Source organism: Ischnura elegans, chromosome 10 (genome assembly GCF_921293095.1).
Source record: "Ischnura elegans chromosome 10, ioIscEleg1.1, whole genome shotgun sequence".
NCBI classification, from domain to species: domain Eukaryota; kingdom Metazoa; phylum Arthropoda; class Insecta; order Odonata; family Coenagrionidae; genus Ischnura; species Ischnura elegans.
The window spans coordinates 58,014,584-58,034,904 of record NC_060255.1 but is presented as its reverse complement, the minus strand read 5'-3'; the positions used below and the strand labels follow the sequence as shown (position 1 = coordinate 58,034,904).

The following is a 20,321-nucleotide window of genomic DNA, read 5'->3' as shown; positions in this document are numbered from 1 at the left end:
TAGTGCCCACAGTTCCGTGATCAATTCCTGCGGTTAGCATCGACTCATGCACTTCATTACTGATCCCATCATAAAAATGATCTAAACATATCAGGGAGTGGTTAAATCCGATTTTCTCCGTTATCCTTAGTTCTGATTTTAGACAAACATTGCTTACACAATCTCTTCATTGCCTTTGAAGTACCGAGGCCCTCTAAAAACAGCATTTTTAGATAGCTTTTCTCATTAATTCATTGGATATCTTCTTCTCTCACCATATCTTTCTTAAGGATAGAATTTACCATCCCATCAGATGTTATTAACAGGAAGGGTGGATCCAGGGTGTTTTCTCCGGGGAGGGGGGATTGGGGGGTAAGGCAAAATGTACAAACAGTCTTCTAAAAATTTAACATCAAAAACAACATACATCCTCCATGATGCAGGGGCAGCTAGGAATTAAGGCTGGGGGGTTTAGGCGCAACTAATACCGGGGTATGTAGAGGTATGGAATACCCACCAGGATAAGCAGTAGGTGCAAGATTAATAAATTGTGGAATTTTAAGATAAATGGTTCAAAATGGTGAGTTTTACGGCTTTCTGAGGGATATTTTATTAACCCTTACACTATTCTATTTGTAATATCAATCCAATTAAGTAAAATGGATTAAACTTAAAAAATTCTCTGAGCTCTGGGGGGGGTTTTATCCCTCAAAACCCCCCCCTTGCTGCACCACTGCCATGATGGACAATGTCTTCAAACCTGATTCTCGTGGAATCGCACTCAGTTTAAGCAAATTTAAAGAGAATATTGCATTTTTACATCCACATCTACATACCACCCCGCAAGCCACCTAAAATATGTGTGGCAGGGAGTGTTAGGACACCAGCCATTCACATAGACCTCACTATGTAAATCACCTCTACTGCCTCCAACTCTTGTGTTTCCCAGACTGAGAGTAGATTCCAAGAAGAGTTCGTTAGTAAATTTGAGGCATCGATAAAGTAATCCTGATGGGCATGAGAAATATTCAACATAAACCAAGCAGCAGAATCCTCAGGGATTCCTCCTCTCCCCATTCAATTCACAAGGAAGCAGGCTACAAAGATTTCGCTTATTGAACTTCTTATGTACTCTGCCTTTAAACTCTGTATACAATGTATCCATAGACGCTACACTAATGGAGATGTTATTCATCAAATAAAGGATAGGCTGCGCAAAAAACCATTTAATATCCACAATTACAAAAAAATTACATTCACACTGTTCACAGGTTTAATAAGATGATTATGATTGAATTAGTGAATATTCAACAGCCTTTGACATAAGATAGACTATTGTCTGGTCAAGGAGACAATTATCATTCACATCCTTCACAATCGTCCATGTAATATCTAAATGAATTCATGAATGTATGCAATTAAATCACAAATGTATTAAATAACCAAAGTATTCAAATCACAACAGTTTATAAAAGAACAAAATAAAATTAAAATTGAAACATTTTCCACACCTCTTTTTAGCAAGTACACCATTCAATAAGGGAAAAATTAGTGATAAGGAAGAAATGTTAGAGGAAGCTCATGAAATTTTAAAGTCAGATCAAAGTACTCTGTTATAGGGCATAGCTCTACCTCCACTTCCACTGTGTTTAGTTCTGTTGTGACTGTGATCGGTGGATGAGTTTTGGTGCATGCTTTTCAAGAAGAGTAACGCCTCCTTCCCCTCCAGGGTCTGGTTCTTACCCGTCTTGGATGACACTAACGTCATGTTCATGCGGCTGACATCCTCCACATCCTTGACAATCTGCCCTCGTCGTATAGTCTTATTGCCGCTTGCCTCCTTCCCCTCCAGGGTCTGGTTCTTACCTGTCTTGGGTGACACTAACGTCATGTTCATGCGGCTAACATCCTCCACATCCTTGACAATCTGCCCTCCTGGTATAGTCTTATTGCCGCTTGCCTCCTTCCCCTCCAGGGTCTGGTTCTTACCCGTCTTGGGTGACACTAACGTCATGTTCATGCGGCTGACATCCTCCACATCCTTGACAATCTGCCCTTGTTGTATAGTCTTATTGCCGCTTGCTGCACCCACTTCTATCTCTGTGCAGTTGCCATCATCCTCACCAGCCTCCGCCTTGTCTATGGATCGGCTCGCCCTGGGGCAGTTACACTTCTCTTGTGCCCTCGGCTTGGGTTGGGGGCAGAGGGACTCAGGCAGCACCACGCCTTGCCCCTCCCCCTCTCCCTCTGGGCGCAAGCACTCCACGAGCCGAGCCCTCTCGCCTATCTTGCCACCCTTGCATGTGCAATTGGACCAATCGCTCATCGCCCACCTGACCACAACAAATGACATCATCACATCACATTCCAAGGAAAAAACAGGAATATACTCAATGGCATAGTTTTTGTAGCATTAACCCTTCAGCTGCAGTAGCTAGATCACAAGTCTTTCAATCAGTGCGAGAAAATTTTCCAAGGAGGCAACAGCCTTTTTTTCTGCAGGGAGGGGCAGAGCAGGTAAAAGACCCTCATAATTCCCTTTCATCCCTTTCCCGCAGGGAGGACACTAGGGACAGGTAATTGGAACTTTGCATAATTTGGTGAAATGTATCGATCGTCCAAAATCTACTAATTATATGAAGTTTAATTGTCATATTCTGTTTAAAATGAAGCTAAATACCAATCAAATAACCTCATATTCACCCAGATTGGCGACAACTCTTCTGTAGATCTAGCGTCTCGAATACAGTCTCCAGAGTGCATTAAGAGGGTAATGGAAGGATAGGCTAGTACTACAAAGGAATGGTATGAGACCACAGTCAAGCAGAGAGAGGGACAGGTTTGGGTAAGAAGGAAGGGTTGACACCAGTCCTTGTCATGAAGGAAAGAGTTTGGACCATAAAGATGAGAAGAGCCTGGGAGAACAGGCCAGAAGAGATGGTCATACGTCCTTGTAAGTTTTTCCTATAGCCACCTCCACCCTTGTAGATGTATGTTTCCTACAGCTGAAGGGTTACTAAAAATTTGTAAGCAAAACAACCCCGACTGTCTAGATGGCCTCTTTACATTTGCATTCCCATCACATATTGGGCTCTAAGGTTGAGGTGACCAGAACATGGGCCTTTTGACAGGTTTGCCACCTTCAGAAGGTGAGTACGAAAGATACAGTTGTGGACAAGGGGTAGGAGGAAGGAGACCAACCCCTGAGGGTTGCTAACATTCCTAATGTTGAGTGGAGGGCAAATGGTGAAATATGGGGCATGCCAAAGAGGCAGTCAAAGGAAAGAAAACGTATGGATTAGAAAAGGTTTGTGCCGCAAAAATAAATGTTTTGCCCTTCATTGACCCTTTACAGACCAATAAGGTTAGTTAATATTGCACTTGCCATCATAAAAACAAAACTGAAATCAAAAAGTTGCCATAATGTCACAATTCATGAAAAGTAATCCTCAGTGTCATTATACATGAGAAAATCATAGCACCTGAGGGGAGTTACCAATAATGACTATATTTTATGTTATTTTCAAATTTAATGTTGTTACGTTTTTAGAAACGTAACTAATACTTGTAATCTAGTAGTACATATTAGATGTTATGCTCAACAAAGCCTGTTGTGGTCATAAACCATTTACCCAGGAATGAAGATAATCAAGCTTCCCATTTAAGATAAGCTTTACAATCAAAGCACATCATATATGGTGCTATGGGGATTGGTTGGACAAAAAAGGGAATAAATAGAATGGGATAAGGGATGGAAAGTTGAAGCAATCTTACAGAAAATAATGCAGACCTGTAGAAAGAATACAATTGGTATGGGGGACAGATAAGCATGATTGATAAATTAGAGTAGTTGCATTCTTGATGAAACTTACATAATATAAATAAAATTCAACCAAAGTTTGAAAAGCACTTGCCTAGTGCTAGCCTAGTAGGTAGCCATATGAGAAAACTCTCATAGCTATATGTGGCACTGATACTGAAGACACAATAGAAACTTTTAACCCTTTCACTGCTGTGGACGTACCTAGTACGTCCGCACGGTAGACTGCTGTGGACGTACTTTTTCTTCCTCCCTGCCACGCGGTCAGCACTTCGAAGGGTCGCTAATCCGCGACCCTATCCTCGACCAGCTCACACACGCAGGACCGTCTCCTCGACCCTACGAGCAGGCAGCCTACCTTCCGAAAAGTGACCGCTCCGACTGCAAGTTGAAAATCAATCACTCAATCCGATCATCAAAAAATGATTGTTTTAATCGCACTCCCGCCAATCATGCAATCAAGCACGTCTTTGAAACGTGTTTCTGCGATGAAAAATAACGATTTTGTTAACTTCGCTAAAATGGCCATTTTTCCGGTTGTCCACAGCCATGTTTCTAGACAGGATGAAAGCTTCTCGGGTTTCCAACCGGGTCAGGGTCTGCATGGTGTAGGCCGACGTTTCGTTGGGAGACTTCCCCAACATCCTCAGGGCTGATGATGCCGATGTCGCGGTGTTTCGATATTTATACCCTCCTCCTTCACCTAGGTGGTCTCTGATTGGTCCGGGATTTTTCCTCCTTCCTCGTCCTATTTAATGCCAGGTTCCAAGCGCTACTTAGCTGCAGTCCTCGATCTCTGTTGATGTTTTTGGGGTGAAGACGGATCTCTACGGCTTCTTTAGTTATACGGTCCCAATAGCCTCTTGTTCTTCCAAGTTGGGCAGTTTCCTCCCAGTGGATATTATGATTTTCCTGGACACAGTGTTCAGCAATGGCCGATTTTTCAAGTTGTCCGAGTCGGAGGTGGCGTCGATGCTCCTTCACCCTCGTCTCAATGGTCCTCTCCGTCTCTCCAATATACACTTTACCACATTCGCATGGAATGCGGTAAATGCCGGCTGTCTTGAGACCAATAGGGTCCTTGGCTCGGACTAACCGATCCCGGAGTTTGCCAGGAGGAAGGTGAATGCTGCGAATATTGTGTTTAGCAAGAATCCTTGCTATCTTCCCCGAGACCGTGGAGACATATGGCAGGATGGCTTTTGATGATGGAGGCAGTTCTTCGTTTGGTTTGTCTCCTTTGTCTTGTCTAAAGGCCCTTTTAAGGGCCTTGTGGACTTGAAAGTGGCTGTATCCGTTGTCTATGAAGGTCTTCTTCAGATGTTTCAATTCTCCTTGTAAATTATCCTCGTCAGAGATCTTTTTGGCCCTATGAATTAATGAGGATAGGACCGCGTTCTTCTGTGATGGATGATGGTGACTTTGCCCATTTAGGTATAGATCGGTACCCGATCGGAACCCGAGAAGCTTTCATCCACGCTATTCACCGGGAAAAGCTCAGATTCTTCATTACACGTTTCTAGAAAAGTTAAAAAAATCGTTATTTTTCATCGTAGAAACACGGTTCAAAGACATGCTTGATTCCTTGATTGGCAAGAGTGCGATGAAAACAATCATTTTTTGATGATTGGATTGAGTGACTGATTTTCAAATTGCAGTCAGAGCGGTCACTTATCGTGAGGTAGGCCCCCCGCTGGTAGGGTCGATGAGACAGTCCTGCGTGGGTTAGCTCGTCGAGGAAAGGGCCGCGGATTAGAGACCCTTCGGAGAGTGTATCACACCCATCCTGGAAGTACCTGCTCCATGGGCCCACGAAACGCATTTTAACATTTTTGCCGCATGTGAGGAGAAGGTTTTCGGAGATTGAACAGCAGCGAAAGGGTTAATCATCATGAGCAGTCAGAGTCACAGAAAGGGTCTAAACAAAATAATTAGGAAACAAGAGCGTGAGTTGGTGTCTTAGCATTCGGGAGCAATCAAATATAAGTAGTCAATAGCAGAATGTCATACCTGGGTAAACAAGGAGCTAAAATGCACTCTTTAGTTTTTGCTTCAGGCATTTTCATTTTAGCACAGTACTTATCATCCACTCGGCCAGCAATTTTTTCCATACAGTATGGATTTGATTTCTGGGGGAAAAATAAAACACTTTACTCACTGATTCTACCAGTTTTTAATCAAAATTTACTAATACAGTATTTTAAAAACCCAAAACTACAGCACTAAATATAGTAATTAGTGATTGCATTAGAGCTATACATGGTTTGTAGGCAGGACTTTTATTTCACTGAGTTTAACAAGTGTATTAGTATGCCAACAACTGAATGCGTATAATTTTTATTTCTTTAACTGCTTTATAAAACCACAGAGCCCAAAATTTCTAATCTATTTTGATACTCATTTACGTAGTTTTATTGAATTTGTATCCTTATTTTATTTTAATAAATTAAAAATGATTATAAACCAGCAGCCGCTCTTGATTTATAAATGGTGTAACTAAACTGTAAGTTCATTGATTGTTAGGCGGTACGAAGTACGCCTGGTCAGCTTGTAAAATATAAATTGCAATGTAATGAAAATATCAGAATGTGCACAAGGAGAATATAAAAGCAATATAGAACATACATTATGAATATTTTGAAATTTATACCGCAGAGTGGGGTGACTTTGTGACATGGGGTCTATTTCTCATATTTTTAATCTCGCGTCCCAGACGGCACAGAATCCTCCGTATCTAATTCGTATGCAGATAGTATCCATTGACTATTGCTCCGTCGCTTTTCGTCAATGGATACTATCTGCATACGAATTAGATACGGAGGATTCTGTGCCGTCTGGGGTCGCACCCGCTCATCTCATGAAAGAGATGTACTGGGCATTTCATTTGTCAGACATGCCGCTACATGCTTTGCCAGCCGGATGAAGCTTCTTAGCACATATAGTTCATTCTGACACCATTGTCTAGCAAAACTATTTTTTACTCTTTCGGAAAATGAGGGAAACTTTATATAATGAAAACTTTTCTGTTAAAGACACATCTTAAACAGGTATTTACATTTTTTTATGAATATGTTGGGCAAATCATTCATCATCATAAAATATCGATTAAATCAAGCCATGTTTGTTGAATATATGAGACAAAAACTGGAATGCATGCACTTTGTGTGGTGACTTTGTGACACGTGAGCTTGTCACAGTCACCCCACCATGATTTTAGGGAAAATTTTCTCATGTTTCTTTTGTCTTTGCAACACTGAAAGGAAGACACCAGACCAAAGGATGTCACCATATTCAAAGTTCTAAAACTTATTTCCTTTCCCTTGGGCTACAACCTTGTCGCAGTTGAAAGGCTTACGCATTCCTATGACCCCTTGAGCTGCACTGGCGGGATTAATTCGCAATTATTCCCAGTAGGGATACCCATGCCAGATAGGTAGAAGGGTAGGAGCCAGACGAAAGGTAGTCCACGTGATGGTGTCACGTAAGAAACACTGTTTGAATGGAAGTAGGAAACCCTCTTCTCTGAAAACATGGAGTTTGATCGAATGAGCCTCGGATGAAATCTTGGGACCCAGCCCTTGAGGGCGGGTGTCTTAGGTGGCTGCGAGGTCGGCAAGGTCCTCACAGTCTGTATCATGCGAAATCCTTGCAAAGACATATCATCAAATTCAGTGTCAGCGGCAGCATCCAAGGATAAGAAGATGACCAATAATAAGGGATAAGAAGACCAAGAGGATGTAGAAGAAGAAGGCATCAATGAAATGTAGGGACGTGGAATGTGAGGACAATGATGAGGGTGGTTAAACTAGAAAATATAAAAAGGGAAATGGATAAAGGGAGGATAGATATCTTGGGTCTATCCGAAGTTAGGTGGAAGGACTGTGGGGACTACTGGAGTGACATGTACAGGGTTATATATAGCGGTGGAGAAGAAAATCAATGAGGGGTGGCTTTAGTGTTAAACGAGAAGGTGGGTAAGCGAGTGGTAAGTAGAGATAAAGTAAGCAATAGAATTCTTGTAGTAGAAATTGAGGCACGACCCACCAACCTTGTGGTGGTTCAAGTTTACATACCCACAAGCAATCAAAGGAAGGAAGAAGTACTCTGGTAGTGATGGGGGACTGGAATGCTTTAGTTGGGGAAGGGAGGGATGGAAACGAAGTAGGAGAATTTGGATTAAGAATTTGGAATTTCCTGCAGTGGATGCGGATTCAGACCACAGCCTAGTACTTATGAAATACAAAGTCATATTCAAAAGACTTATGGAAGTTAGGAAGGCAAAGACATGGAATGTAGAAGTTCTGAAGGGGAGTATGAGGAGAGAATACCAGGAACTAGTGGACATTAGTATACGAGATAGTGGAAGTACACAGACTGTAGACGAAGGGTGGGATAATATTAAAACTTGAACAGTCAAAGCGCCTGAGAAGTCAATTGGTAACGTTGACAGTAGAAGGATAAAGAAGCCACTGATAATGGAGGACATATGAGAGAAATGGAAAAGAGGAGGAAGTGGAAGAATGTGGGCACATAACAGAGCAAAAGAATGTATAGACAAATTAATAATTGATTACGGCATGAAACTAAGAGAGCAACGGAGGCTTGGTGGAAAAGACAGTGTGAGGAAATGGGAAAGTTTAAGGAGGAAGGAGAGGTAGGCGCGTTATATGACAAAGTTAGGTCGCAAAATAAAATCGGGCGGCAAAAGAGGGCCAGCCATGTTTAAAATTAAGGCTAAAGATGGAGAGATGCTCACCAAGCGAGAAGAGGAACAGAGTAGATGGAAGGATTACATGGAGGATCTGTATGAAGGAAGGAACAGGCTGGAGAGATTGACTTTAGAGGAGGAAAGTGAAATGGAGGAGGATAATCTTGGTCCGGGGATCTAAGACTCGGAAATTGAGAGAACCCTTCATGATATGAAGGCTAGGAAAGCAGTGGGTGTGGACAATATCCCATGTGAGCTGCTGAAGAATCTAGGGAGGGATAGTAAGAAAAGGTTTTTGGAGCTAGTTCGAAGGATCTATGAGGAGGGGTGTTGGCCGGAGGATTTTGTGATGACAGTTTTAATTCCGCTACCAAAAAAGAAGAAGCTGTTGAATGCGGAGATTATAGCACTATTAGCCTAATATCACACGCGACAAAAGTGGTACTGAGGATATTGAATAGTCAAATGGAACCGAGGGTAAACGAGTATTTGGGCGAAGATCAGTTTGGTTTCAGAAAAGGGAAGTCAACTCGTGTTGCAATAGCAGTAATGAGGTCCCTCGTCGACAGGAACCTAGAATATGAGTAGGACGTGTACGAAAAACATAGCCACATGTTCCTCAGAAATCCTGCAATCAATTCAATACACTCCCAAGATATTCTCACATCTCCTTAGACACAGCATTAGCACACACAGCAGCCAAAAAAGAGTGACTGGATGGACATACTTGTATGCCTCGGCCGCATTCCGCACTGCACCTGCTCCACTCCACATGGTTCCAATGGTACTCGCCCTGCCGTGTCTTCTCTGGCTTCACACCATAAGTGTACATGAAGGGGACACCCTCAAAGGCCAGAGCCTGCAACAATGCAAACAATACATTATTTTTATTATAACACAAATCTCTACAAGTAGACCTCTTTGTCAGGTAGTAATATAAAACACACAAGTATATTAAGACCAAAATTATCATCATAGGTCAACAATCCTAAGATTGGTTTGACACAGCTCCCCATTCAATTCTCCTGTTAGATAATAATCTTTTCAACTCTACATATTTCTCCTCTTTCATATCCTTATTTACCTGTTCCATATATTTCATTCAAGGTCTTCCTCTTCCGTTCTTGCCATCCACTTGACCCTCGACAATTGTCTTCATCAGGCTGTTGTGTCACAAGATATGGCTGATGAGGTCGTTTTTCAAGGTTTTCATGAGGATTCTCTTCTCTCTTACTCTTCTTAGGACTTCCTTATTCCTTACTCGGTTGATCTATTTGATCCTCAGCATTCTCCTGTAGCACCACCTTTGGAAAGCCTCCACCTTTGATTTCTCCACTGCAATCATTGTCCATGCCTCACTTCCGTAGAGAGGAATACTCCAAACGTAAGTTCTGATAAACTATTTCCTTACTTCTATGTTTAAATTTCCCATTGCAAATAGATCTTTCTTTTGATGGGATGCTCTCTTTGCCGAGGCTGTTCTACTACCAATTTATTTCCTGCTTCTACCATTGCTGCTTCCCAAATAACACAATTCATCCACTTCTTCCAGCATTTTTTTCTCAATTTTAATGTCAGTCTTGACTTCTTCTCCTCTACTGCATAATGATATCCTTTTTATATATTTTGTCTCCTTCAGATTACCCTTTGATAATTAAAGCATAAATTTCTTTGTGACAATTAATCTCCTTCTCTTTTAATGATCGCAGAGCAAACATCGGATTTTGGTGGCCATTTTTTGAACAAATCTCCATTTTTTTTATTCTAAATAAAAATTGAGATACAGTTCCAATCATAATATAAATGTCAGAATATTGCATTGTCATCCGGTTCTGAGTTATCCAGAAAATTTCAAATATGTAGATAGATAATCAGAAAGTGAGTTAAAATTGAGTTGCAAGATTTGACCCAGACAAAATGGGAAACAACAAAGCAAGTTTATAAAAATGTTGTAAAAAATTACCAGGAGAGGCAACCCGCATATCACCCAAATATTCTCTGAACCAAATTTCTGGGTATGGGCCTGCACCTTGATGAATGCTTGACTGACGTGGCAAAATGGGATCATTCACATTGCAATTCATTGTTATTAATATTACTGTTATTATTAAAACAAAATTATGATATATTTAAACATAAAGAATGACCATCCCCATGAAAAAAATCATACCACTGTAATTTAAGTATACCGGTGATAGCCGCGGTGATAACTATATGGAGTCACCCGCTATGCATAAATTGAGCAAAAATCCACAGAGAAAAAATCTTTCGCCTTGACTGCGATTCGAACCCGGATCCCCCAATTTCCAGTTGAGTTGAGTCGGGCTCTCTAGCTGTGGAGCTGTGCACACAATTTGGACTGCTTGTGCCATCACAAGCTCAGCAGTCCATGCCACCTTTTCTGATATAATTCTCAAATTTCCACAGGAGAGAATGACACCTCAGTAGCTCAACTAGCTAAAGCACTCAGCCGGAAATCGGGGGATACTGGTTCGAATCCCAGACAAGGCGAATGATATTTTCTCTGTGGATTTTTTGCAAAATGTCACTCTACATGGGGTTTGAAATACAGGCGCCTAAATTTCTGATCAGTTATGCAAGCAGTTACACTACCAAGTCTTTTGATGCAAACCTCTGAGTAAAACATACAAGGGGTGAGAACAATCAAAGCTTACAAAAGGAAGCATAAAAAGTCATTTATTAATGTGTTTATTAGTCATCCACAAGAAATTATTCAATGGCTGAAGATGAAATGGACTATTTATTTATATAAAATAGCAGAATACTTCACCATTATCAATAATCCAGCATCTATTGGACCCGGGATGTGGATAGATTCTTGCCTCAATTTCACCATTCCCAGCCAACCCTTAGAGCCTGGCACGCTGAACTCACCAAATTCCTTCCTAAAAATGTAAGTACACAATCAAAGGGGGATTCAACCTCCAACAGCTTTCAAGGATATTTTTAAGATTTGAGTCGATTTGCAATAGAAAGGGAATAAACTAAGTAACTTCCACCATGTTTACTAGTGACACTAACATTTGTGTACCATCAGCAATGAACAACAGAGTAGACCTTGATCCGAGGGAGATGAATAAATCAATAGGGGTAGCAAATAGATAAATGGAGAAGGTTTACAGGTTATGATTTCATAATATTTTTTTCCACATTAATTTATATTATGTACATTTTTACATCTTGTACATTTTTTGTACCAATATTGTGCAATTTTGTATTTTAATTTGTAATTTGTAAAAGGGCTTGTACCCGTAAAATAAATATTATTAATATTATTATTACATAATATTAACAAGTCGGTTCATGTCAAGAGGTAATTAAGATGTGCAGTAACATACAAAAGTAATTTTAAAAATGCAAAGCATAGCACCTTGTGCATATTTGTGGACACTACTGACACATTTTTTTCCCTTTGAACTTTTTGCACAATTTGTGCATTGCGGGTAACTCCCGTAAAAGTTATCACCATGTCTAGCCCCAGTATGAAGCTCCCAGAGCTCATTAATGAAATACTTCTTGGCTTAAACAACAAACTGCTCACCCTTGGAATTTTCTTTGACCTAAGTAAGGCTTTTGACCTCATTGACCACAACATTTTAAAAAATAAGCTCAATGTTCTTGGCATCGTTGGTTTGCCCCATAAATGGATCATGTCCTATCTCAGTGAAAGGAGGCAAGTTGTCTGCTATTCCAGCTGCCATTCGACAGCTAAATCCAGTCCAATGAAACTCTCCCATGGGGTACCTCAAGGGTTACTCCTGGGACCCCTCCTATTCCTATTGTTCATCAATGACCTTCCTAACCTCCTATCCCATAGCAAATTAATTGTCTATGCAGATGATACATCTGCCATCATCATGGTTGACATTCCCTAAAATCTAATCCATCTCAGAAAGGTGACCGTCAGTGAAATGCAACAATGGTGCAGCAATAATAACCTCATGCTCAATGAAGAAAAAACTGTCTTTCTGCAATCCCTGTATAAGAGATCCAATAATGTGGATGTCCTTCCCAGTAATTATAAAAATCCACACGGAAACAGCATAAATACCTCTAAGTTCCTTGGGCTTATCATTTCCGAGACCCTAGATTGGTCATATCATATTCAAGCCATAATCAGCAAAGTATCTACAGGCACCTATATGATTAGTATGTTATCACCTGTTTTGTCTCCCGATACTTTGAAAAAGCTGTATTTTGCAAAAATACACTCTCACTTATCCTTTGGCATTTTGTTCTGGGGAAATTCAACTGCCTCAAGAAGAGCTTTTCCACCCAAAAGCATGCCATCAAGTCAATGTTTCAAGTCTCCATACAAACCCAGGAAAATCTCTTTTTTCAAACGCTAAAATCCTCACACTGCCTTCTTCATATATTTTGACATGTACTTGCTTCATACACTCCAACCGGGAATAATTTCCTGCAAATGCCTCATACCACAATTACTCTATCTGCTCCAGAAATAATGCACACACTCAGGAATACTCGAGTTCTCTCTGCCTGAAGGCCCCTACCTCTCAGCCCCTGCAATTTTTAATAATATCCCAGATGAAATTAAAGCCGTATCTTCACCTGCTTTGTTAAAATTGAGGGTTAAAAAATCTCCTATTCAAAAGTTGCTATTACAGTGTCACTGAATACCTTAAAGACTCTCATAAAAACATATAATATCGTAATCTGTATTGCATAGTTTTCCTTTGCCTGTATTTTCACTTATATATTCGTATATACGGATCTCTTAATGTCATTTGTATTTTACATTGCATTTTATATATGCAAGCCTTGATGTAGCCATGCATTGTATTTTGCCAATGGTGATGAATAAATATTATGCATTATTATCACATATTAAATGTGAGTTTCTTGTGCGATACAATTGGCATCAGAGTAGATGTAATAACAAGTTTCGGAGTCACCATCTTTCTCATTTCAGTGGGCTCTCAAGTCTCAGACTGCCTTATCTGATGGACAATTTGGAGTGGGAGAGTTCTGAAAAATCCAGTGTCATTTTTCTATCGTATCCTTTCATAAGAGAAGAAAAAACAATTGATAATATTCCCAAGGACTAACATTTGGACCATGCTTCTTTATGGTAGAGATGCATGGACGATAACAGCAGTGGAGTACTTACGGGTTGAAGCTTTCAAAATTTTGTGCTACAAAAGAATGATGAAGATCAAATCAATAGATGGTGTGATTAACGTTCTAAGAAAAATATGAGAGAAGAAAAGTCTTTTGAAAACTTGGGTAGAAGACGACAATTTAATTGGCCACATCATAAGACACAATGGCCAGCTGAAAACTATCATCGAAGGACAGGTGTTACGGCAATGAAATAGTTGGTCTTTGGGGCAAAAGATGGCATACATATGCCTGGTGAGACATGAGTGACTGAGTGGTACCCCAGAAGGGGATGGACCGTGTTTAAGGCACCCGGGAAGGGGATTGTATTGTTAAGGGTGCCTCGGAAGGGGAAGGGAGAAGAGACAATAGTGTGTGAAGGGACTGGAAGGGACGACGGGACAAGCAACAGTCATAACAGAGCGACGGTCGGTGTACAGTGCCTACTCCACGAATGTACGAACGATTCCAAAACAACTGTAACAACGATATAAAAACTAAAATACAGTCCATTTTAAATCCACAACGTTTTCTTTATGTTGACAAGGCGAAGGTGCAACAACAGGTGGAAGGGAAGAACGCCACAGGTAGGCCACGGGTAAAGCCTGAATCACACGATCATTTTTTTTTGTCGCGAAAGTGATCACTATCGTGATTACTGCGCAAAATGATCGTCAGCGGCAATTGTTTTTCGCGATCGCGATGAGGATTCCCATCGCTATTTTTCATCTATCGTCCGGTCGCTTTTTCCGTCGCTAAAACCGTCACTAAAAACCCATATCAGCCAATCGGAACGCATTCCCCTATGGACCGATTGCAGCGCAACGTTTGACAATTGTGGGAACGACATAAATAAACAAACACGCTATATAATTTCGTGATGTGGGTCCTATGACAACGAGCTCTGATATTGGAAATGATGCGAAAAGCGACGGCGGGAGTGACCGTGTGATTCAGAAAAATGATCACAAGAGCGATTGCTTTTCCCGACGGGAAAAGTGATCTCGATAGTGATTACTTTCGCGACGAAAAAAAATGATCGTGTGATAAGATTCATAGAGCAGGTGATGAAGCAGTGGCGTAACTATGGGGGGGATGAGAGGATAGATCCTCACACAAAGCCTCAGAGAAATAAAAAAGTTACTTAAAAACTATTGCCTAGGTTTGAAATTTAATGACTGCATCTACTTTAAGTTACATTTTAGTGTAAAAATGATGTAAAACGTATATCCAGGCATGCCATTTTTCAAAATTTTCCCGGACCCCCAGTTGCCTTGGATGAGGGTCGCCACCCCGGGCAATCCCATCCCCCCCAAAGCATAGTCCTAGTTTCGCCACTACGATGAAAGATGTAAAGCATAAAAATTATGAAGGTGTTAAAAGATTAGCTAATAGGAGAATAGGCTAGTTTCCTTCATCAAAGAAACCGAAAGGCATTGATTGCGATTTGTTACCCACCATTACTGTATTCATAATATACAAATTATTTCGTTTTAGAAATACCGGTTTAGACGAATGACAATGGTCCATTTTTATCCTCAATTGAAAAGGGCCAGATTGGTGCCCATGCGATGCCACTCCACGTGACGTCACAGGGACCTAGTTTCTATAGGAGAAGATAGGAGTTATACATCGTCTGAGGTTACCAATGCATGCATGAGGCGCAGAGTTCAGGGAAACATGTCTTAATAATCACCTATTAAAACTGGCTAAAGTCGGAAAGTTTTCTTCGTTTGATAAGGTATTAATAAACCTTTTTTAAGCCAAGCGCTACCAGCCAGCAAGGTACTCAGCTACCCTCTAGCAGCCTGCATCGTATCAGCGCTCAGAGCCTCGATCAAGGTCACCTCACAAGACGGTAGGGGGAACCAGAAATACGTCACCCGGAGAGATTTCCTTACCCGTCGCATTTTCGCGTGCTTAAAAATTTTCACTTTTCATTTAATCGCGAAAAATAGATATCATCATTTAAAAATCTAAAAGCGTGAAATACGTACTCCAGGAGTAATAATCTTCCGATACAGGCAATAAAAAAATAATAGGAAACCACCCTATTGAGTGGAGAGCTGTGTCCAACCAATCTTAGGAATGATGGCTGAGGATGATGATACCAAGTTCATTTACTCTACCACACGAGAACTATGGGCAGATGGCCAAAGGGGAGCTCTGACAAAGTACTGGCTCCTAAGTGGCAGTAACTCAGCTGGTTAGAATCATTCACATACTATACCAAGCTCACCATGATATATACACTACAAAGAGATACAATTTTTTTAAAGTCCTACATTACCCTTTGGAATATGTTGTTTTTTGAGAGGTATCCATGACTAATATCCTTGCTTTGCTTGGCTCCATTTCTTGAATCCTGATATTTCTTGAATATTTGGGTAGCTCAACAATCACTTTGGGGTCTGAAAGAAAGTTTCAGAGAGCATTAAGAATAGATTAAAATTTAAAATGCGATTTGCAACTTCAGATGGATTTCCTCTCACTTTTAGGGTCCTTTTCAACTTCAATGGTGCCCTCCTTCAGGTCGCAAGACGTTCCATCCCCATGGCAAGCACCACACACATCTTCAATTGCTTGAGAATTTAGATCAAGGTCACAAGGTATTTCCTGAAAAAAACATGGTCACTTATGATGTGATATAACCTAGAACTCGAAATAGAGAGCAAATATCTCCAAAGTAACTTTAAATAGTCACATCATTTTGATCTAAAATAGACATCACTATAAGATATCACTTACACGACTAAAAGAAGAAATCATTTGGACAATCAAGTGGACTAAATGCCCAGGGAGTTATCTCAAGAGCTGTAGATTTTCCTCCTAAATATGACTACTACGTAGCAGCACAGCGAGAACACTCAGCCATTTCTTGGCACCGTCACATCAGCCACTACTTGCCTGAGCACCCACCGCTGATTGGCAGGAGCTCAAATGTAAGTTCTGGCCATGGTGTGCTGGTGAATGATTTAAAAAGCCCCCCACATAGAACTCTTTCAAAATTTCAATTCAGGGAAGCTAAGAATATGTTAAGTAGCAGTCTGCTCCCTTGCTGAACGAGAGCTCTGAGAACTCACTCCCCCTGAATGTCCCCTTTTTCTGAAAACTGCTTCAGTATGCCACTATGAAAAATATTTATTTTTCATAGCGGCATTTAGTAGAAATTTACTGGCTAACATTTGGCCAGTTACTATTGTGTAAGAGAAATAAATAAAAATATGAATAGTGCCGTATATAATCATCTCACAAGGTCATAAAGTGACATACATATGTACCAGTGGCGGCAGTGCGCACATATACGCATGTTAGTAACTGCACACCCAAAGATGAATGAATTATAAAAGAAAACTATGTATTCCTTTGCAAAGAGAGGGATAAAAATCCTGTCCACACAGAGATGGGATATGAAGCTCCAAACGCTACTGCTATCTCCTTTGCGAATTCACCACTCTACTACTGTGTGATCCCGTGGTATCGCGCTGGCCACATATTTGGCCTATGCAATAGGGTGGTTTCCTATTATTTTTTTATTGCCTAAATCGAAAGATTAGTACTCCTGGAGAACGTATTTCACGCTTTTAGATTTTTAAATGACGATATCTATTTTTCGCGATTAAATGAAAAGTGAAAAATTTCAATCTCGCGAAAACGCGACGCGTAAGTATGAACGATGGGAAAAAGTCCGTGCGACGCATTTCTGGTTCCCCCTCCCACCTTGTGAAGTGACCTTGATCGAGGCTCTGACCGCTGATAGGACGCAGAATGCTAGCGGGTAGCTGAGTACCTTGCTGGCTGGTAGCGCTTGGCTTAAAAAAGGTTTATTAATACCTTATCAAACGAAGAAAACTTTCCGACCTTAGCCAGTTTTAATAGGTGATTATTAAGACATGTTTCCCTGAACTCTGTGCCTCATGCATGTATTGGTAACCTCAGACGATGTATAACTCCTATCCTCTCGTGTAGAAACTAGGTCCCTGTGACGTCACGTGGAGTGGAATCGCATGGGCGCCAATCTGGCCTTTTTCAAATGAGGATAAAAATGGACCCTTGCCATTCGTCTAAACCGGTATTTCAAAAACCAAATAATTTGTGTATTATGAATACACTAATGGTGGGTAACGAATCGCAATCAATGCCTTTCGTTTTCTTTAATGGAGGAAACTACCCTATTGCTTGTGGGTGCTCTGGCGGGACGAGGTAAGCAGGGGGGAATGCCATGTTCAAAAGGGTGCTTGGAGTAGGCTCCACGCGATGCGAGTGCGCATGCACATATTTGGTGAGTAACTCACAGGTAGTGTCAGTGGTGGCTTGCCCATAAGGACTCTCGGATGCCACCCCTCCCAAAGATTTGAAAAAGGAAAAAAAATTAAATACCCATTCAATTATAATTATACATCTAATTAACCAAAGTGTTTTTTCAATCGTATACATCAAAAATGTAGGAAAAACACACAAAAACAGTGCGAGAAGTTCACATTTGTAGCAGCTGGCCAGAACATCTCAATCCATCACCATGCAGTTATATGAAGAGTGGTAGCAGTGGGGTCTGCTGATGCTATGACGCGTCTAAGCTTGTGCCTTATGGAAGTCTTGGAATGGCGCCTGAGCATGTGCAGAGCGACATATCTGGTGAGTTGACATTGCTGCGCCACCCGGCATCCGTATAATCTTGATGTTGCAGTGTTGCAGAATACCTTGTTTTGGTGGCCAGTTGACTTGTTATATGTAAATTGTTTTAATGTAAATAGGCCTAGTTGTAGTTGAGTTAATTGAGTTACTGATTGTTAGCGTTTTAGTGTTAGTGATTTTTTTGTGTATTAGTGAGTTAGTGAGTCATAATGGTCTCTTGATTGCCTTAAAAACTCTAAAATATGTATACAAACTTTTCAAAAATTTTGACCCCCCGGTGGAGTGTGCCCCTCCCAGCATTTGACTCACGAGCCGCCACTGGGTAGTGTAGCAGCCACCTACACTACCAGCGCTCAGGACCCTAGTCCGTCAATGCATTCAGTGCCATTTAGCAAAATTAAATTGAACTTCATGCCCTGTGTCATCATCGTATATCTTCTCTAATGCACACCCTGGATATATAATCACCAGCCGCTACTATAATATGTACATTGCAGATTTGTAAGCACTAAAGTTGCTAAATTGGGGCCTAAAGAAATGAGCATCAAACTATACAACAAACTGTCTCCAGCTCTTAAAACTGTGAATAACATTAATTTTTTGAAATAGATTTTTAATAGACTTTTAATAACCACGATGTATCATTCAGTTGATAAATACTTTAATGATGGATGCATTTTAGCTGTTGTGTGAAAATATGTGGACAGATATCCTACTAACTGTGTTTGTAAATATGTACTCATATTATGTATTGATTTGCCATACATCTTGTTCACTATTAATGTACTAGATTTTTGGGCAAATAAATATGTTATTATTATTGCTTTACCATGAGATATTTTATTCATACTACCGATTTATCAATAGTAGTGACATTAAATTTTAATACTCGCAGTTATTCCTTTGAAACGATATTTCCATCATCAGTAACATTATAAAATTTTCATTAGTCCACATTAATTAATATTTAAATAATATTACTTTTATATCACCTTATAGGGATTTAGACATAAAAGCTATATTGGTGATATGAAATTGATAGCCTTTAGACATAAAAATGACCTTGGAATTAATTGCTCCTTTAGTGTCATCTCCTTTAGTGCTTTACAGCTCCAACAACTATTACTTGCAGGAAATATGCTAATTCACAGGAACTTACCCGGCACACTCCAGCAATGCAGATGTCCCTGAGTCCTCGATAGCATGCAGATCCATCAACGGCTCTGGGGTTCATCTCGAGTAATACTCTGTCCTCATTGATGCAATGCAGGGCACAAGGGTTATCTGGAGGTGTACATAATAGCATTTTATCAACTGGGCCTTACTTCTTTTCCAAAGACATTTTTTAATTTAAATCTGTTATTCCAATAGAACAGAGAAAGTAAATTTAAAATTATACATAGTGATTTAAATTTATATTTACATCCACACTTAATTTACAGATAATTCTCCCTGCAAGCTGATTAATAAAGAGTTGAATATACTTCCTATACCTAGTATCATTTTCATGCGTGTGGATCCAAAAAATCAATACGAATGAGAAATGATAATGATAATAATACCTATATTCATGAAAAATCTATTTTAAAGATAAAATAATATTAACGCTTAATGCATAGAAAAGTACTCTTCATTAGGATCAAAATTAAACAAGTGTTTATGCACAAATCTGTCAGACAACACAACAATTAAATAAAACGATACTGTCATGTCACTCTCTCAGTGAGCTCAAAAAAGTAATGCTTAATCTCATCTCTTATATCTTAACAATGGCCCGGATGAATAAAAGTGAGCAAATGCTTATGCTCATTGGATTTGGAGCATTTGCTTCAGTTTGTATGGATAAAAATCGTGAGCATAAGCATTTGCTCAGCTCTGTCGGCGGCGCGTGAGCAAATGCTCACTTTAATTGCGGAGCATAAGCAAATGCTCAATTTTCAAGCATTTAGTATGAATAAAGTGGAGCAATTGCTTCAGAGGGTGAGCAAATGCTCAGAAATGAATGCATCTCCTCCGGACTGGATGCATCAAGGAAGT

General features: G+C 40.2%; 1 protein-coding gene across 2 annotated transcripts in view; it reads right to left on the bottom strand.

The window, feature by feature from the left end:
• Nucleotides 1-1,190: 1,190 nt before the first annotated feature.
• LOC124166917 (A disintegrin and metalloproteinase with thrombospondin motifs 12-like) overlaps nt 1,191-20,321 on the bottom strand; it is a 46,217-nt gene continuing 27,086 nt past the window's right edge. Inside the window, exons 13-20 of one of the 2 annotated variants that reach the window (XM_046544632.1) lie at nt 19,444-19,568; nt 16,142-16,265; nt 15,940-16,060; nt 11,299-11,413; nt 9,235-9,366; nt 5,810-5,928; nt 2,030-2,312; nt 1,191-1,783 (exon numbers count right to left, since the gene is read on the bottom strand). In XM_046544632.1, the coding sequence (XP_046400588.1) occupies nt 1,580-1,783; nt 2,030-2,312; nt 5,810-5,928; nt 9,235-9,366; nt 11,299-11,413; nt 15,940-16,060; nt 16,142-16,265; nt 19,444-19,568 (1,223 nt within the window). In that variant the 3' untranslated portion in view covers nt 1,191-1,579. Of the gene's footprint in view, nt 2,313-5,809; nt 5,929-9,234; nt 9,367-11,298; nt 11,414-15,939; nt 16,061-16,141; nt 16,266-19,443; nt 19,569-20,321 lie in introns of both variants that reach the window. The other variant, XM_046544631.1, reaches the window with a different exon arrangement.